Source organism: Molossus molossus, unplaced genomic scaffold (assembly GCF_014108415.1).
Source record: "Molossus molossus isolate mMolMol1 unplaced genomic scaffold, mMolMol1.p scaffold_m16_p_12, whole genome shotgun sequence".
NCBI classification, from domain to species: domain Eukaryota; kingdom Metazoa; phylum Chordata; class Mammalia; order Chiroptera; family Molossidae; genus Molossus; species Molossus molossus.
In genome coordinates, this window is record NW_023425347.1 from 66,429,699 (window position 1) to 66,449,662 (window position 19,964).

Here is a 19,964-nt window from a genome sequence, read left to right on the forward strand (position 1 = left end):
CAGACCGCAGGCGGACGCTCCAACCGCTGAGCCAAACCGGCCAGGGCTGTACCATAGCTTTTTAAATTTTTACTTTTTTATCATCAGATAGAGTGGGAGGGAGGGAGGGAGGGAGAGAGAGAGAGAGAGAGAGAGAGAGAGAGAGAGAGAGAAACATCAACGTGATAGAGCCACATTGACTGGTTGCCTCCCATACAACCTGATCAAGGCCGGGGACGAACCACAATTGGGGTACATGCCCTTAACTAGGAATCGAACCCACGACTTATTGGTCCATGGGCCGACACTCTAACGGTTGAGCCAAACCGTCCAGGGCGTACCGTAGCTTTTTTATCCACTCATCTATTGATGGACACTTGGGCTGTTTCCAGATCTTAGCAATTGTAAATAGTGCTGCTATGAATATAGGAGTATATATATTCTTTCTGATTGTTGTTTCAGGCTTCTTAGGATATATTCCTAGAAGTGAGATCACTAATGATGAGGAAAATGAGACTCCGGACAAGCAGTTTACCCAAGTTTACAAAAACTATAGCAATGCTCAGTTTCTAAAATTCAGAGCTCATGCTATTAGCCACTTTGTTTATTTATTTATTTATTTATTTTTTTATCCTCACCTGAGGACATTTTTTCATTTTTTATTCAGATAGAGTGGGGAGCGAGAGAAAGAGAGAGAGAGAAAGAAACATCAATGTGAAGGGGACACATCTAGTGGTTGCCACCCGCACGACCCAACCAGGGCCGGGGACAAACTGCAACCGAGGTACATGCCCTTAGTGGGAACCGAACCTGGGTCTCTCTGGACCGCAGGCCGATGCTCTAACCGCTGAGCCAAACCGGCCAGGGCTATTAGCCACTTTGTTATAATGCCTCTGCCTTATGTTCTCATCCAGTCCCGACATTATAAAAATTGGAGTGGGGCGATGCCGCCGATTTTTTTTTTTTCTCTGAAGTTTTGCAATGCCTTTGTTAGAGCTGGTTGGAACCTTAGATGTGCTAAGGTTTTTCATATTATCACAGAATTTTCACATTATTTTCCTTGAAACTAGCTTCCAGAGAGGTCTTCAGGTGTTGGCAGATTCTAATTTCACGTATTACGTGCCTTTAAATTTTTAAAAACTGAAGTTTAATTAAGTATATGCATTTATGTATGTTACAAACCAGATTTTAACATATTAGAGTGCATTGGTGCTTTAAAGTACTGTCAAGTTCAATGGCTTTTGTGAAAACCTCTGAATAAAAATTTACTTAAACTATTCCGAGATTGTAATACTCTTGTTTAAAAATGTATGTGTAAACTAGCCAGTGTGGTTCAGTTGGTTAGATTAGTATTCCATACACCAAAAGGTTGCCCTGACCGGTTTGGCTCAGCGGTTGGAGCATTGGCCTGCGGACCAGAGAGTCCCAGGTTTGGTTCCCGCTAGGGATACGTACAAAAACAAAAAAAAACAAACTAAAGGTTGCGGGTTCATCCCCAGTTGGGGAGCATACAGGAGGCAACCAGTTGATGTTTCTCTCTCACATTGTCTCTTTTTGTCGCTGTCTGTCTCACTCTCTCTGTTTCTCAGCATATCCTCAGGTGAGGATTTTTAAAAAATGTATGAGTAGTATGTATATTTTCCATTTTGTCATTCAGAATTTTAAAAAGATGTGTATAAAGAGTCATGCTTTTTTTTTTTTATCCTCACATGAGGACATTTTTTCCATTTTTTTATTCAGATAGAGTAGGAGGGAGAGGAAGAGAGAGAGACAGAGAGACAGAGAGAGAGAGACATCGATGTGAAAGGGACACATCGAGTGGCTGCCACCCACACGACCCAACCAGGGCTGGGGACAAACTGCAACCAAGCTATGTGCCCTTAGTGGGAACCAAACCCAGGTCTCTCTGGACTGCAGGCCGATGCTCTAACCGCTGAGCCAAACCAGCCAGGGCAAGAGTCATGCTTTATTAAAACAATAATGTTTATTGATTCATGAAGGATAGACATTTTTAAGTGCAACCGGCGTTTTTTTTTATCCCTGCAAGTTTGTGATGGTGAAGAATACAATGAGTACCAACTAGTTCAGTTTGGTTTCACTGCTTTGATTCCCACCAGTAGTTTTACCCAACATTGGTTTTACATTGCTGCAAATATCAACACAGTGAGAAAGATAACAATTTCATGTTCTAAAAGTAATTTTGACCATATAGACCTACCTAAAGGGGTCTTGGGGACCTCTGGGGTTCATGGACCACACTTTGAGAACTGCTAATCTAATATGTTCTAAAAGATTTTCCTGTTGCCCAATATTGTGCTGGTCTCTCTGTTCCCTCAGGACAGCTTGCTCCCAGGTGGTCCAGGACAGGTGTCTCCTTTTTATTCAAAATAGGAACAAGATAATAATTTTAGTGTCCTAGAGGGGGAAAAAAAAAAACTGAAGAGTTGAAGCTGTTTTTTTAGTTCTGTATTTAGCCTGGTGCTTATGCTCTTCTCATAATACACATTCCTGTGGTGGTGGTGGCCAGTTCTGTGCCTTCAACTATCGTCTTTTCCTGATGACCTATAGACTTAGTCCTCTAGGCCTGAACTCTCTCCTGAACCTCCAATACCTTCAAGTTATCTGCTGGATATTTCCCCTTAGGTGTCAAACTCAGCAATGCTTGACATTGAAATAATCATCTTTTCCAATTGGTCTGTCCTGCAAAGTATAATATAAACAAACAAAAAAAGCAAATCTTTACCTCCTCCTACATTCTTCTTTCTATACCAAAGACACTATTATTGACCCTCAACCAGTTATCCTAGACTTCTCTGTCATTTCTCACCTCCAGTAAATTGCCACCTCCTGTTATTTTAACCCCTAGTAGTCTGTTCTTCTTTATATTCAGCATTGTTTGGGTTCTCATCATGTTTGATCTGGACTATGATACTAAATTATTTCCAGTCTTATTTGCCAAGCCATTATCAACATGACTGCCAGAAGTGTCTTTAACATTTCGTCACATCAGTAACCACAATTCTAAGTCACTAGCCCTGTGCTCCAGATATGTGTATATAATGTTTATTATTTTTATTATATATTATTATTTATATTACATGTATGTATATACATGTACAGTTGTCTACCTTATGAAATATAAAACAATATTAAACATCCATCTCTGTTAATAGTATTTGCATTTAGTCAGTTGCCCAAGCAAAGACCTGGCAGTCATGCTAGGTTGCATCTCGACTCTCCCACCCCAGGACTTTCAGACATAGCAGAGGCTTACCAGTTGACTTCTGAAGAAACGAATAAGTGATTTGTCTCAAATCTGCTGCATTGTCATAGTGTTATTTTGAATTGAATAGAAACATAAATAGTCTAAAGAGGAGTTGTCATGATTAGGACTTGGGTACTTGAGTCCCACTGCCTGAACTTGTTTTAAAAAATTGCTGGTTCCTTATGTTTTCTTTGTCTCAGTTTTTTAAACTATAAATGAAGTGTTAACAATTATGCCTCATGGGTTTATTGGGTAGATTAAATGTGTTAAAGTATTTATTGTGGTTCCTGTCACAGTAAATGGTAGCTACTATTGTTTTTTTGTTGTTGTTTGTTTGTTTGTTTGTTTTTTGTTTTTTTTATCCTCACCCGAGGACATTTTTCCATTTTTGTTCAGGTAGAGTAGGAGGGAGAGAGAGGAACAGAGAGAGAGAGAGAGAAACATGATGTGAAAGGAACACATCGAGTGGCTGCCACCCGCACAACCGACCAGGGCCGGGGACAAACTGCAACCGAGGTATGCGCCCTTAACGGGAACCGAACCCGGGTCTCTCAGGACCGCAGGCCGACGCTCTAACCGCTGAGCCAAACCGGCCAGGGCACTATTGTTGTTGTTGTAATTATTATTACTACTTTTTGGTTTCATGGTTTCCAAATGCAGACTAACATTACTTGTAATGTACTGTTTATTAGTTCCAATTGAAATAGGGATTATGGGGGGGGAGAGAGAGAGAGAAGTGCTGGCAGAGGCCATTATTCCATTGATGAGTCCTCCCCTCACAGAGCTGGTAGATGGGGGCCATATCTGAGTCTCCATCAACCTGGCTCACACTGTTTGTCCTACCCGGGTGATTCCTTGAGACCTGCCCCACACAACTTGTGGGCCCATTCAAGCTGTTTCTGGTGACTTTTCCATTCTAATGGCCTGTCTTAGCTCATGCTTTGGACATGAGCTAAGCAGCATCTGCCATCTGTGTACCCATACCTCTTGCTAAGTGGCCCCAGGCCCAGCAGTAGCAGCAGCCAGCCTTGGCTTGCTGCTTGACCTCACCTGGGGACCTCCAAGTCCAAACAAGTAGCAGCCATCTGTAGCTCGCTTTGTAGTTTATGCTGGGCAGCCCCAGGCAGAATACAAGTGGTGGCTGACCTTGGCCTGCACTTCCCAGGAGGCCCCATAGCCAGTGCACCCTGTGGACAGTTTCATACCATGTCAGAGCACTACCCAACCACCTCTAAAAGTAACACTCTCAAGGGGCAAACTCAGCAGGCACCAGAGCCCCACTGAAGAAACTACAACTCTATGTGATGGGCCCTGCACAGTTGATCTTCCACGATGGTCAGTGGTCACAGTCAGTCAGTTCTTGGAGCCAGTAAATAGGCCTGGGGGTAAACCCCTCCCATTGATGTGCCAACAGCAATCAAGGTTCAACTACAACAGAAGGGTGTACACAGCCCACATGGTGGGGAGTGCGCACCTGGAGTGCCCAGCTTGGGTGATTGTGGAGGCTGTGCCACTGGTCCCAACAGAACACCTACTACATTAGGCCATTCTACCAAGCCCAGGAGATGTAGCAGCTTTACCTAATACATAGAAACAAACACAGGGAGGTGGCAAAAATGAGGAGACAAAGAAACATGTCCCAAGTGAAAGAACAAAACAGAACTCCAGAAGAAGAACTAAACAAAATGGAGACAAGCAATCTACTAGATGCAGAGTTCAAAACACTGGTTTTAAGGATGCTCAATGAACTTAGTGAGAACTTCTATAGCATTAAAAATGACATGGAAACCATAAAAAAGAACTAGTCAGAAATGAAGAAGACACTAACTGAAATGAAGAATAATTTACAAGGAATCACCAGTCGAGTAGAGGAAACCAAGAATCAAATTACCAATTTGGAATATGAGGAAGCAAAAGACACCCAATCAGAACAACAAAAACTGAAAATAATCCCCCCAAATGAGGGTAGTGTAAGGAGCCTCTAGGACAACCTCAAGTGTACCATTATTTGCATCATGGAAGGAGAAGAGGGAAAACAAGAAATTGAAAACCTACTTGAAACAATAATAACAGAAAACTTCCCTAACCTGGTGAAGGAAATGAACATACAAATGCAGGAAGTACATAGAGTCCCAAACAAAATGAACTCAAAGAGGCCAACACCAAGACCACATCATAATTAAAATGCCAAAGGTTAAAGACAAAGAGAGAATCTTAAAAGTAGCAAGAGAGAAGCACTCAGTTACCTACAAGGGAGCTCCCATAAGATTGTTAGCTGATTTTTCAACAGACACTTGGCAGGCTAGAAGGAAGTGGCAAGAAATATTCAAAGTGATGAAAAGTAAGGACCTACAACCAAGATTACTTTACCCAGCAATGCTATCATTTAGAATCAAAGGATATATAAAAGCTTCCCAGACAAGAAAAAGCTAAAGGAGTTCATTACCACCCAACCAGTATTACATGAAATGTTAAAGGGTTTTCTTCCAAAAGAAGAAGAAAGGAGATAAAATTTTTGAAAAATAAAATGGCAATAAATACGTATCTATCAACAATTGAATCTAAAAAACAAATGAACAAACAGAACAGAAACAGATTCATAGATACTAAGAACATTTTGACAGTAGCCAGATAGGAGGGGGCTTGGTGGGATGGGGGGGAAAGGTAAAAGGATTAAGAATTACAAATTGGTTGTTACAGAATAGTCATAGGAATATAAAGTACAGCCTTAGGAATATTCTAATTATTTATGGTGTCAGATGGGTATGAGATTTATCGGGAGGATTATTTAGTAGGTTATGTAATGTCTAATCACTAGGGTGTTCACCTGAAACTAATATAATATTGTATGTCAACTGTAATTGAAAAACAAAAATTGAATTAAATTTTAAAAGGACCAGGAGAATTATAAGCTTTCAAAATAAAAACATAGAGTAGGTATGACAGAAATAGAAGGACATTAAAATTTTTTAATATTTTGCCTCACATTGGAATCTTTTTAGCTTTTCCTACTGGTGGGTAGACACATCTCAGACTATAAGAAAACAGAAGCAAGAAAATTCAGATTATTTAGTTTCTACACATACTTTTTTTCAACTTGTAAAGTTCTTTATCTCCTTCATTTTAAGTGATACTAGTTTCTGGTGCCAGAAAATTTTTTGCATGGAATATTTTACTAACTCCTGACAGAAAATGTAGAGTCTTTCCAACTCTTTTTTTTTTTTTTTTTTTTTTTTTATCCTCACCCGAGGATATTTTTCCATTTTTTGTACAGCTAGAGTGGGAGGGAGAGAGAGGAAGGAGAGAGAGAGAGAGAAACATCGACGTGAAGGGACACATCGAGTGGCTGCCACCCGCACGACCAACCAGGGCCGGGGACAAACTGCAACCGAAGTACATGCCCTTAGCGGGAACCGAACCCGGGTCTCTCCGGACCGCAGGCCGACGCTCTAACCGCTGAGCCAAACTGGCCAGGGCGAGTCTTTCCAACTCTTAATTAAAGCTTTATAATATCCTGAAGACTAGAAAGGAGTACATGGCATCCCCAGAGCCTCTGGCTCTAGCAGTAGTAAAATGCCAAGAGGAGGTCTTTGTTGTTACAGGCAGTGACTCAGGCTAAGGACCTGGATGTTCACATATTTTATGATTCTTAGACCCTGCTTTCTTTCATGTTTCTTCTCTGATTTTCTCTGTTTCCACAAACTACAGGTCATGACTTTCTATTCAAGGCTACTTAATTTTTTAATGGAAAAATGTGAGCAGGTGTGTATATGTGTGCATATCTCTCTCTTCTCCTACTTCCTTTCTGTTCACAAGTAAAAGAAAGTGAAAACTTTTCTGTGAAGTCTTCTTTGTCTCCTCCTCATAAACTTAGGTGTTGCTTCTTTGTTCTCTGAGTTTGAACACTTAATTGTGTAGCAGTTGTGTACATGTATATCACTTAGTTAAATGTTGAGTTCCTTGAAAGTAGGTGTTGTGCCTTATTTCCCTCTGAATCCCTAGTACCAAGCCTTGTACTAGATGCTTAGTAAATGTGAGTGGATAAGTGGGTCAGTGAGTGGGTGAGTGAGTGAATTAATTGAAGAAAATGGATCCTTTGGAAAAATGGAAAATTAACTTGAGAAAATGGATCCTTTATTAATGACCAGCACCTACACCTCAGATTATTCATGAGTATCTATTGAACGTTTTCAGTGAGCTTGAGCTTCATTATCTTGTGGGTCATAAATGGGTCATGGAGGAAGAAAAGATTTCTTCCTTCTCCCAGGATTCTCTGGTAGGCAGCTGTTCTATGTGAATTTTTGGTGAGCCTTAAACCTGGTTCACTTGTCCCTTGTTTTTCATCTGGTTGTGCTAAGAAATGTGATATCTGTTTGGAAGATCCCTGATAAATAGACAGTTTCTTTCCTCTTTTTTCTTCAATATTTTCAACACTATGAGTTATCTCCTATTTGTCAGACCTTGGTCTATGCCTTGAAGATACAATGGTGAACACAAAGTTCCTGTCTTTATAAAGCTTATATGGGAAAGATAGGCAATAAACAAATATATAAAATGTTAGGTACTGATGAATGCTATAAATTAAGGATAAGGAGATAAAAAGTAATATGCCTAAAATGTAGCTTTATCAGTCACACTTCACAAAAAATGTGTCAACATGGTATGATCTCAAATATGTAATGAAAAAAAAAAAAAAAAAAAACAGGATAAAAAGCAGTTTAAAAAGTATGCTAAAATATTGGTACAGGTTTTTTTTAAATGAGTTTATAAGTGACATCTTTTATTATGCTTTTATTTATTTTTCCAGAGTGTTCATTACCTTTATTCTTGGGGAGAAGAGGGTGTTATTAAGGTCATATTTATATTTAAAACCTGATTTTGCTGGCCAATAGCTCTTGCATGTGTCAGTAGGAAGAAAGCCACCTGCAGAGTTCCTCTCCAAGTATTATTTCTGGGACCTTTCAGCAGGTGTCTCACACATGAGCTAAACAAGTTCACACACAGTGACTCCTTCCAGTCTCTGGGCAGGCCTCTGCTTCATGTTAAGCATGATCAGTGTCTGAGAAAGTTCTAGCCAAAGTCTTATTAATTCCCCTATTTGGACAAAAATGCTTTGTTGTTCATCCAGGATACATTTCCCAGTGTTTGGACCAAAGCCGAATAGGTCATTTATTCTGATGAAGAAAGTGCAGAAAAACTCTAGTAAGCTACAGTAGCATATGCTTCATGTGCTGTCATGGTTTTTTTTTTTTTTATTCATTTCTTTCTCGGTGTACACTCCACAAAATTTCAGTCAAACCTGACCTAACTCAGCACTATTGCCACACGTGTTATGACTCTTGTAAAGGCTGTGGGACAATGGCAGAGAAAATGCATGAAGCAGATTTTTCAGTTCCTCCAGTGAAATGAACCCAACTTCCTTTTCCCCTCATCGCCTGTAAACCAATTGAGAACATCTGCACCCTGATTGTCTTGGCTGCTATGGTATGAGGAATAACTGGAAGAGGAGGAGAAGGAAAGGAAAGCCTGAAACAACACCAATGACTAGGCGGGGCCCCAGGCTGTAGGACTCATCAGATATGTAGTAGTAATAAAGCATCTTTCATAGCTAAAGCTATAGGATTTCCTCTAACCCTGGACTTTCAAAATCCTCTTCAGGCTCAGAGTTGTTGGTATCCCCAAAGGACTGGTTTTCTGTGTGTCTAACCACCCCTCTATACTTCCTTCACCCCATGACTGTCTTGGTGACAAAGCAAACAAAAATAATACACAGAGGTGGACAAAAGTAGGTTTACAATTGTAATAGAAATAGTACAATAACTATTAAATAATAATACAAGAAGAAACTCTGTGTTTCGTGTAAACCTACTTTTGTCCACCCCTGTATACCTTCCTTGCCAGTCTTCTGTTTATGTCTATGGTATACTTATTTTTAGAGTAAAGGCACACTTTACACATTTAAATAGATGGGTAGGCACACTGTTCTAAAACTGATTTGATGTAAAGATTAATTAAGGAAGGACAAGGAGAATTTTTCTGCACCTCTTTGCTTGCTCTGTCTTACCCTCTCTTTTGTAGGTCCCTTTCCCCTCCTCCCTTCATTTCTTTTTACTTTCCTATATGAAGCAAACATTTCTATAAACATTCTTTGACTTTATTGTTAGCCCTATGCCTGAACAGGTGAAGCCTATCTCAATGTAGATCAGTTCATTCCAACTGGAAATGTTGGTCCATGTGGTAAGTGCACTGTGATGGAACAGATAATTTCTCATGCCTGTGGAACAGTGGCTAAGTAATTGCTTTTGCAATTACTGTGCCTTCTGCCTGGAATAGGTTTCTTTCTCCCTTCACCTTCATCTATTTGGTAAATTCCATTCCTTATTTAAAAGACCTAGCTCAAATATTATGGCTTCTTTGATACTTGACCTAATTCTCCCAGACAGTTCGTGACTCCTACAATAGATTTTTCATATCTCAAATAGCTCATTTAAGATTGTTTATTATAGTTTGTTGACATCTCTCTCACTAGACAGCTTTCCAAGGGTAGGAACTATATTTTTTTTATTTTCCTGGATTTGCTATATGGTCAGCAGATGTTTTTTGACCATTCATTTTTCATTGGCTAAGACTTATTGCCTGTTTTTGAGGACCTTAAAATCTAGTAAGGTAATATACCAATCATAGATAACTATAGTACAAACTAGAATGCAATCAGTGCCACAAAGGAAGAAAGAAATCACTTCTTGCTCTTGGAATTAGTGATGCCTAGGTTATTTCAAACCTTGTGGATGAAGTAGTATTCAAAATGGGCCTTAAAGGAAAGGTGTGAAATGTAGAATTAATGGAGCATTGCTTTTTTTTACTTATTGATGTCTTTATTAGAAATATTTTTAATGCATGGGAGCTGTGTTATATGACATGTATTCCAAAGTCATAAATGCTTTACCTAGAATTAGTTTACCTGTTTTTAATCTTACATTATTCATCAGTTGATTTATACAAAAGAATGCATTTATCTTATTGGGATATCAGTATGCTCACTGTCTTTGTGGACTTAATTCAGAAATTCAGGAAACAATATTTGGGATAAATATTTTTCACCTGTCTGAAATGTTACCAGCCAAAGGAGGACATGAAATTTGATGTCTTTCTGACCTATTGCATTGATTTTTCTTAATTCGTTTTAGCCACAGACCCCTTTGCTTCTGTTTTTGGAAATGAATCATTTGAAGATGGATTTGCTGACTTCAGCACATTGTCAAAGGTAATCCGAAGTGATTAGTGGGAAGGTAAAATATGCTGTTTCCACCAAAAGAGTAGTCCTTTCTTTCAATTACATAATCCTCTCACAGACTTTGCAATTTGATTTCAATAAATCACAGCAAATGTTGATTTCAGATAGAAATAAAGGATAAGATATAATTAAAGTAGACATACATACTTCCATTAATAAAGACAATGGTGATGATATAGGTAATTATAGTTTTCTACTGACAAGTTAGTTCAACAACTTCATTTTTAAGAGTCTTATGTCTTTTTAAATATGTTTCTTCCAATTAAACTACATTTTTCTCCTCTTAATTGTCTGGGTCAGTAGCTGTATAATCTGGGAATTCATTCTATCTTCTCTGCATTGGTTAATTGATTTTTTTGTTCTGAGACTGTTAAGATTATATTAATATAATTAATATACATAGTCTAGCACTTATAGATCTACTACCTACTTTCCATTGTAGCTCTAGGACTTACTGAAGCCAAAAGAGTTAAATTAGAGTCTGTGTCATTGGTTGTCAACTGGGTGTTATTTCCTCCCTCCTCCAACCCCAGGAAACATTTGCCAATGTCTAGAGATATTTTTGGTTGTCACAGTTAGGTAGGGGGACTATTCATATTTAGTGGATAGAGAGCAGGGATGCTGTTAAACATCCTGCATACAAATGCCCTGCCCAACCCCTCCCCAACACAGAATTATGGCCAACCCCAAATGTCAATAGTGCTACTGCAGAAAAACATTGGCCAAAATAGAGCTAAAATCATGACATCTGATGTATTATAGAAAAGTGAATCTTTCATTACTCCATGCATTAGAAAGACAGGGTCTTCACACTCACATTAAGACTCAAATTATGATTCCATGGGATCAGTTTGATTTAAACACTGACTTTCGCCCTGGCCAGTTTGGCTCAACGGTTAGAGCGTCCGCCTGCAGTCCGGAGAGACCCGGGTTCGGTTCCCGCTAAGGGCATGTACCTCGGTTGCAGTTTGTCCCTGGCAGCCACTCGATGTGTCCCTTTCACATCGATGTTTCCCTCTCTCTCTCTTCCTCTCTCTCCTTCCCACTCTGTACAAAAAAATGGAAAAATGTCCTCGAATGAGGATAAAAAAAAATAATAATAAAAAAATAAAAACTGACTTTCAAGTTGTCTTTAATATTTAAGATGCCATTTTCTTTGGCATTTATTAAATCTTTCTTATATTTAAGATCATTGGAAAGTGTGGAATCTTTTTTTTTTTATTATTCAGATCAGATATTCATTTGAGGGAAGATATATAGTCCTTTTAAAATCGCCTCAGGTTGTTTGTGACTTTGTATTGCCTGAAGCTTGACAAATCTTGATCCAAAGTTGGCTTGTTTTGGTATGATCTGTAGCAGGAGGGCCAGGACTGGAGATGTGAACACCCCCAAGACCCGAGACACTGGAACAACTGTCATCTAGAGTGGGGGGATGGCTCTGACCACTGGTGGGGCCAGGAGGCCCTGCAATGACCACACATACTTCTCAAACCAAAAAAAAAAAAAAAAAAATAGTGATATTATAATCACCACTCATACAGAACAATAAAAATTTTTTTCTCCCTTTGGCCCTGAATGCAAAAGTTAAAATGTAATTGCTCAAAATTGAAATAAATAAAGCTGCATAATACTGAAGACCATTCTTCCAAATGTTATATGGCCATATACAGTTTGGTTGATACAATATATAACCATGTCTAAACATTTCTTTGCAAACAAAGGTCAACAGTGAAGATCCTTTTAGTTCAGCCACACCAAACTCTGCCAGCAATGTGGTCCTTACAAAAAATGTGCTGGAGGAAGCACCAGTCAAAAATGAAGATGTACCCCCTGCCCTGCCACCGAAGATCGGAACTCCAACAAGGCCCTGCCCTCCACCACCTGGTATGGAGTTGGTACCTTTCCTAAATTAACAAGATGCTTTTCTTTTTCTTAAAATATTGTGTGGGTCTTATTTATAGACTTATCTAAAGGGCCTTAAACAAAACAAGTCAAGAAAACATGGCAGAAACCTGCTGCTATCCTCTCTTCTGACCCAGATACCAAATAAGAGTATGTGCCTTAAAGGCCAGCATATGTAACTATCATGAACTACTCTTCTGGCACAAGCAAATTTCTTTTTAAATCATTTTAGAGAGGCAGTAACATTGATTGCCATTTGAACGATAGTTTCCTGCACTTTGATGTTTTAATTAATTTCTATAAAAAAGGTTAGTTTGAAGTCCCATTCTTTTCTTGACAAATGTGAAGAAATTACCTAATAAGAGATTTATTTAATTTATAAAAGTTATTTTTGGGGGGATCCAGGAGTAAATTCTTGAAATTTTTTCTATCTTTAGCACTATCGAAAGACAAGGGGGCTAGGGGTGGGGTGTTGTTTTTTAATGAAGATAAAGCTCATGAGAAGTGGGAAAAAAAGCAGTCTCCTGAGTAGTTGTGGTTCTATGCTGTTGTGTGAAAATACACATCTGGTAAATTGTTCTTTTAATCATATATCATTCCTTGGGAAATTTTAAGCCAGAGCAGCTGTAGATTACTATTCTTGTCTTTTCATAATAATCTCTCTATGGTATTTATTCAGAAGGTTATTTTTTCTTCTTTAATTTAAAGAAATTGCATATTCAATTGTTAATACTCAATTATCTGTTGAAAAATCAGGTAAACAAGTGATTTCTATCTTTCAAGGAAAAGTAGCCTATATCATATATTGCTAGAAGATAAGGTTGTCAGACTATATTAAACAAGTAAGAGTCAATTTGCTGATTCAGTTTTTAGACCTGTATAATGCCAATAGTGAAAGTTTTTTTTAAAGTCCTAAATAAAATGATATACTAATGCTTTACATCTTCAGCCTAGTGAGTATGTCTCACTCTAGAAATATCAACTAAAGGATGGTTTGTTGGAGAGAGTACTAGACTGGGAGCTCAAAGGTTTGGGTTCTAATTCTGGATATGCTGTGACTAGCTCTGTGATTTTGACTGTAACTTCTGAGCCTCAGCTGTCTGAGCTGTTAGATGGTGGCAGTAATTCTAATTTTGCCCACCTTCACAGGACTATTGTAAGGATCCACTGAGGTATGAAATGACATATTTTGTAAGCTGTTAAAAGTGATACTCTGCCCTTGCCAGTTTGGCTCAGCGGTTAGAGCGTCTGCCTGCGGTCCAGAGAGACCCGGGTTCGGTTCCCGCTAAGGGCATGTACCTCGGTTGCAGTTTGTCCCCGGCCCTGGTCGGTCGTGTGGGAGGCAGCCACTCGATGTGTTCCTTTCACGTCGATGTTTCTCTCTCTCTCTCTATTCCTCTCTCTCCCTCCCACTCTACCTGAACAAAAAAATGGGAAAATGTCCTCGGGTGAGGATAAAAAAAAAATAAAAAAAAAGTGATACTCTGTTGATATGATTGCTATTACCAGTTTAACACATTTTAGGAAAACTATATATTTGAAGATTTTTAACACCTATTATTTTTCTTCAAGAAGTACTAAATTTAAGACTTTAAAATTTGAGAACTTGTTTGAAAATGATGAATTAATGAGCAACAGTATGCTGTTGTTTGGTCAAAAAAAGTAGTTTGTCAGCAAACATAAAGATTTAGGTCCTGTGCTTCAAAATACTCTCTTTATTCTTCAGTTTGATATACTGTAGATGGCAAGGTAATTTTTAATTTTATGTTCCTGGGTATTATATATAGATCCAGAGAAAAATCAGAAGAATATCAGCATTTTGCAAAGGTCATTTGCCCTTACTGCCACGAGTGGATTACTATATCAGGCTGAGGTTATAATAGCAGAGGCCATTGATATTCTTTGTCATTCTCCTGTTATATCTTTTCTTCTCTCTTTGCTTGGGAACATGCTCTTTTGAGGAAGAAAGGTTTACTCTCAGGCAAAAATAGTAGTCCTGGTCTATCTCCTTCCTCTTTGCTATTTTTTTATTTACCTACATGGAGTTGGAATGTAGTTGAGGTGTTATGTGTGAAAAATGTGAGGATAGACTGTTGGTGTCGCCATTTAAGACAGTTTTGAGAATGTATTTTAGGCACTCACCCCTTGCCCCTACCCGCAGTTCTTCAGTGCTTTCTGTGTTCATGTTCTTGTGTGTTTGTGTTTGCCATATTGCTGGTTGAGTTAATTGTAATGATTTTGATCCAGGGAAAAGACCAATCAACAAATTGGATTCTTCAGATCCCTTTAAACTGAATGATCCATTTCAGCCTTTCCCAGGCAATGATAGCCCCAAAGAAAAAGATCCCGATATGTTTTGCGATCTTACTTCTACTACTACTACCACTACCAGTAAAGAGGCTGACCCAAGCAATTTTGCTAACTTCAGTGCTGTAAGTACTGTGAATGGGCTGTTTGGGGGAGAATCTTTCCATTTACAGTTTGAAGGGTTTTTCAAAGATTACTTTGGAATCTGCCAAATTTGTATCATTCCAACTAAATTTACTAACATACTAAAAGTGATCTTTATTCTTCCCCAACCAAAACTTGTTTGTTTCTGTTAGGATGGTTCTAAAATTATTTCATTGCACAAATGATTTTAGTAGTTTTAGTTCTTGTGATATATACCAGCTGTTTTGTAAACCTTTCTCTTTGTCTGGGTAAACAACATAAATAAAACCCTTACAGTTATTATTTTGTAAGTTGTTATGGATGATGGGCCATTAGACAGTTATTTGCTGTCTGCCCACTGGATGAATAAGGCCAATAATGAGTTTGTGTATTTGTAACTGTGTATGTGTGTTTGTGTATAAAGCTTTTTAGATTTCTGGAGACCAGTCAATAGCTGTTATATGACAGGATAAGGCCTGGGACTCTCTTTGAATAGAAAATAAAACTCTGGTTTTATATAGTAGTGTTTTTTAATGTAAATGTCAGTTTTATGAAATAAATACAATTGTCAAGAGTTAGACAAATCTAATTGTTTGGAGGGCTCTAATTCACTAGCCTTCCGTATTTACTCTGCATTCTCCCAGAGCTGACTAAGGTAGCCAGTAAAAACAAATGGAACAATGCTGTGATGATGGCACAGGCAGAGCCTATAATATCACAGAAATGAGAAAGCCAACTATGGAGGTGTCACTCTGGAACAACATAAAACAATAACATATTCCACCATTATTCAATAAAAAACAAGGCTTTAAAATTGTTTTCTTTTTAATGTTTTTATTGATTTCTGAAAGAGGAAGGGGGAGGGGGAGAGAGATAGAAACATCAATAAGAAAGAAACATCTGTTGGCTGCCTCCTGCACGCCTCCTTCTGGGGATCGAGCCCACACCACAACCCAGGCATTTGCCATAATCGAGAAGGCAACCTCTTGGTGCATGGGTCTGACGCTCAACCAATTGAGCCACACCAGCCGGGTGAAACAAGGCTTTTTTAAAAATAAAATTATTAGTGTAGCTTAATAAAGTTTTCTTTTCCAAGATTATTTTTCAGTGATAATGACTTTCATTATTGCCGACTATTCTATAATAAAGGAATTTTTCTCTGCTTACCACCTTAAGCCCTTGAGGTGATTTTGGAAGTAGGAGATCTAGTGGCCGGATAACCCTGACCAATCTTCCTAATGTCACCTTCAGTGTAGCTAGCATTGGGTTACTTTATCCCATTTCTAGTTAGAAAGAATGTAGGCAGGAATCTGCATACAACTAAGTCAGATGAATTAAATAGCTAACCAGATTTTGAATCTGTACTCTAAGTACCAGTGGCTTCGTACGAACATGAAGGAGCAGAATAGGAATCAGTATCTTAATTATTGAAAAATAGAATGTTAGAATTATACTGACTTATGTTAGATGGAATTAGAGTTGTTTCAAGCATAGAATCAATAATTGCTCTTCTTAGATTATAATCCTCTTAATATAAAATAACCTTCTGACAGTTTGTGGCATTTAGTCTTAAATATGATTTCAGCAAGTCAAAACCTGTTTGGAATGAGTCTTGAACAATAGCTGAGGCATTTTGCTTATTTCATACTCCAGAATCTCAGTATGATATGATATAAGCAGCTCTTAATAAAAGTGTCTTTTTTTATTATGAAAGATTTGTTAAGTATTAAAAATTTTAAAGTCGCTCTAATTCCTTGGGGAAAATCTATCATTCTTAAAAAGACTGACAATTTCTTTCATTTCATCGTATTATGATAGTCATTCTATTATGGTATTCCTCTATATGACAGAACTTGAAAGCAAGAATTTTTTTATTTGGTATCTGCCGAGATTGCTTTTTTGGATGGATAAAAATAGTTCCCTGACTTAATTACCAGTTAAGGTTTTATTTAGACTGGGTCAAAAAGTTCTCAGTGCCTGCCAAAATCTCAATAATGCATTAAAAAAAAATTTGTCTGCACCTTGTGTAGCATACCTAGTACTCCTACTTTATGTATAGCAAAATCATTATATTCTTTGCTTTGTAGTTTTTTTGTACCTGAATGTTAGGATAAGGTAGGGAATCACCAGCAGGATTAAGTTGAAAATGATTTATCATGTGAGGATGCTTACTAAAGATGAAGTAGTAGATGTTTTATATTAGATAAAAAGGCTAGCCCTCTGCCGTTTGTAAATTTACTAACTCACCTTAAGCATATACTTTTTAAAGTGATGTTTTGATGTTTAGTTTTATAGACTTTCTATAGTAAACTGCATTAATTTTTAAAATAAAATCACATTTAGTAACTGGTAAAACTAAATGATGATGTTTTCAGGGGGGAAAAAATTAATAAGTAAGAAGACTGTTCCCAGAGTCCTTCCAGTAAAACAAATAGTTAATGTCATTTGTAAAAAACTATTTTTCCTTTCTTTTTATTTGTTTTACTCATTAATCTATTGATTTATTCATTCATTTGTCTTTTACATTGTAGTATCCCTCTGAAGAAGATATGATTGAATGGGCCAAGAGGGAAAGTGAGAGAGAGGAAGAGCAGAGGCTTGCCCGACTGAATCAGCAAGAACAAGAAGACTTGGAACTGGCTATTGCACTCAGCAAATCTGAGATTTCAGAAGCATGAGGAATTCTCCTGTCCTTTGTCAACCAGATAATACTTTTCTTCCTAAATACTGAAGCTATTTACAGTGTGTATCGAAACTACCTATGAGCATGGGAATACAAAAGGTTTGAGATTCCTGTAAATGTGACAAAAGTTGTTTTTTAATTCATTTCAGATTTGTCTTTTTGCCCCCCTTGGAAAAGCAGTAACCCAGTCAGACAGCTTCATCTAGGTCCCTCTTCTGGTGTGCATTTACTGTGCGCTTTTGCCTGCCTCTGCTACTCTGACTTGTAAAGCTAGAGCACCCAAGCTTCTCCTTCTGGAGTATAGAGAAAATAGCTTCACCCCTGTGCTACCCTTGTTCTGAAGTTACTCTGATGATAGCCAGTGGTGTTCTTAAAATGTGCAGTATTCTCCCTGATTTAAATGGATGAGGGAGGGGAAGGGAAGGAACATCCTATTTCTTTTATGATAATGCAGATTGGCTAGTTTAAAGTGCATGTTTGTGTTTCCATAGAATCATAATACTATTTAATTTGTTTTTTATAGATAAGGAAAAATATTTTGCATAAATTGACTTCACTATTGAAAAAGGAATGCTTTAAATTACAGCTTCAGACTCAATCTTTTCATAAATAAAAACGTGAAATATATTTAATTTTTTTCCTGAATTTAAAGTATTTTAGATAAACAGATACCTCTCCATAATTTTAAGTGCTAGACAGTGGAGAAAATGTATCACCTAAATTATACCCATCAATAGAAGGTAGGCAGAAATTGTAACATGCCAGTTGTTCTGCCATTGCTATGGCACTGTCCTTTTTAGTTCATGCAGGTTTATTTTTTTACTTTTGCAGAAGAAACTTTAGCAAGCTAGAACTGGAAGGTACTTTAACTTTTTGTATATATATTTTTTTGTTTTCTTTAATGAAGGCTCACTTACTTGAAATGTAAAAACTCGCTGAATACAAATGAAAAAAGTGACATGTGTTCAATCATATTATTGCTTTTTGCCCATCTTTGTGGTTTAAAATAGTTTATTTTCTTCATGTTTTTTGCCTATTGGCAGGCTTGCAAAGAAAAAAAGAAATTTTGTTTTTTTTACTTTGGAGAGACCTGCCAAATTATTAGAACTCTTCATATTTTAAAAGCCTGTATCCTGTAAAACTGACTTAGCAAACAAGCTGAATTTGAAATAGACTGTGAAATGGGCTGTAAATTGTAACCTTAATTTTTTTAACTTCAGTTACTGACTTAGGTAATATATTGAATACCTATTTACCAAGATAGAGAAAAATGCACCTAAAAACTAATGTAAAGTCTCTCTGGTCACCATGTTAAAGTGGTGTTGATCTGTGTTAACCAGAGTAACATATTCCCTGGCCTATGAATAAATTCCCAAAATACCCAATTCACTTCATCTTGAAATGGTGCTTTTTTTCTCTCCACACACAATTGGACTGCTGTAGTTTAAGACAAACTTAAACCACTTTCTTGCACTGCTAACTTTTTTCTACTTTTATAAATTGAAACAGTTCAGCATAAAGTCATGCATACGAAGCAAGGGCTGAATCATAATCATAAGGCTTTAATTTTGATAAACTAATCCGGTGACCAAGGATATATGCAAAAGTTGATTGAGAAGGTAGTGTTGGGAGTTGTGATAGGTAGCGGTTTTGGGTTTTTTTCTTCCCCTTACACTTCAGGAAAAAGGTAAGTCGACTTGAACAACCTTCTTTTGCACTGGTTAAATGAACTGATGTTTGAAAAATATTTTTCTTAATTAAAATAACACTCTGGAAAATATTAAATATCTATAACTTATAAACACCAACTTTTGATGTAATAAGTGTACCCTAATCTTATGTATGTTTAACTGGATTACATGAATTCTTATCTTTTGTTAAAATATATATACTCAGTGGACCATTATTATATTAAAGTATGTATATATTATATAAATATAAATATATATCTCTATCTTTATGCTCACTTGTGTAGGATGAATGTCTTAGAGTTGTTTTTGATTATATTTTACATTGTTGACTCTGGCTCCAGAGCCTGTGCTTAAAAAGGACAGATAAGTATTCCTGAGATCCATGTGGCACCACTTACAAAGTGTTAACTATCTTCTACATACTTGTTCAGGTTTCTCTCTTTATAGAATTTTCTTTTATGTTTCAAACTTCTAAATTGTAGCCTGTAACTATGAGAACAATAAACTTTAAGTAATAATAAAACATACTATCCATACATCTTATTTGAAATGGAGTTTTGCATGATTCTCTGTTATGGCGGTGCTGTGCCCAAGGAGCGGTAGGTATACAATCAGGTGTATGTGTAAAGTGCTTGAGATAGTACCCGGTGTAGAATAAACATATTTGTTGAATGAGGGTTTATGACATGGATTCTAGGGGGCCACTGTAGTGTAAAACAA

At 37.4% G+C, this 19,964-nt stretch overlaps 1 protein-coding gene across 8 annotated transcripts in view; it reads left to right on the plus strand.

Annotated features, from left to right (window-relative positions):
* The window catches only part of EPS15 (epidermal growth factor receptor pathway substrate 15), a 155,859-nt gene extending 137,943 nt beyond the window's left edge, over positions 1-17,916 (plus strand). For 7 of the 8 annotated variants that reach the window (XM_036256498.1, XM_036256495.1, XM_036256500.1 and 4 more), the window contains 4 exons: positions 10,432-10,508; positions 12,260-12,422; positions 14,688-14,872; positions 17,402-17,916. In XM_036256498.1, the coding sequence (XP_036112391.1) occupies positions 10,432-10,508; positions 12,260-12,422; positions 14,688-14,872; positions 17,402-17,548 (572 nt within the window). In that variant the 3' untranslated portion in view covers positions 17,549-17,916. The remainder of the gene's footprint in view (positions 1-10,431; positions 10,509-12,259; positions 12,423-14,687; positions 14,873-17,401) is intronic. The other variant, XM_036256501.1, reaches the window with a different exon arrangement.
* The last annotated feature ends 2,048 nt before the right edge of the window (positions 17,917-19,964 follow it).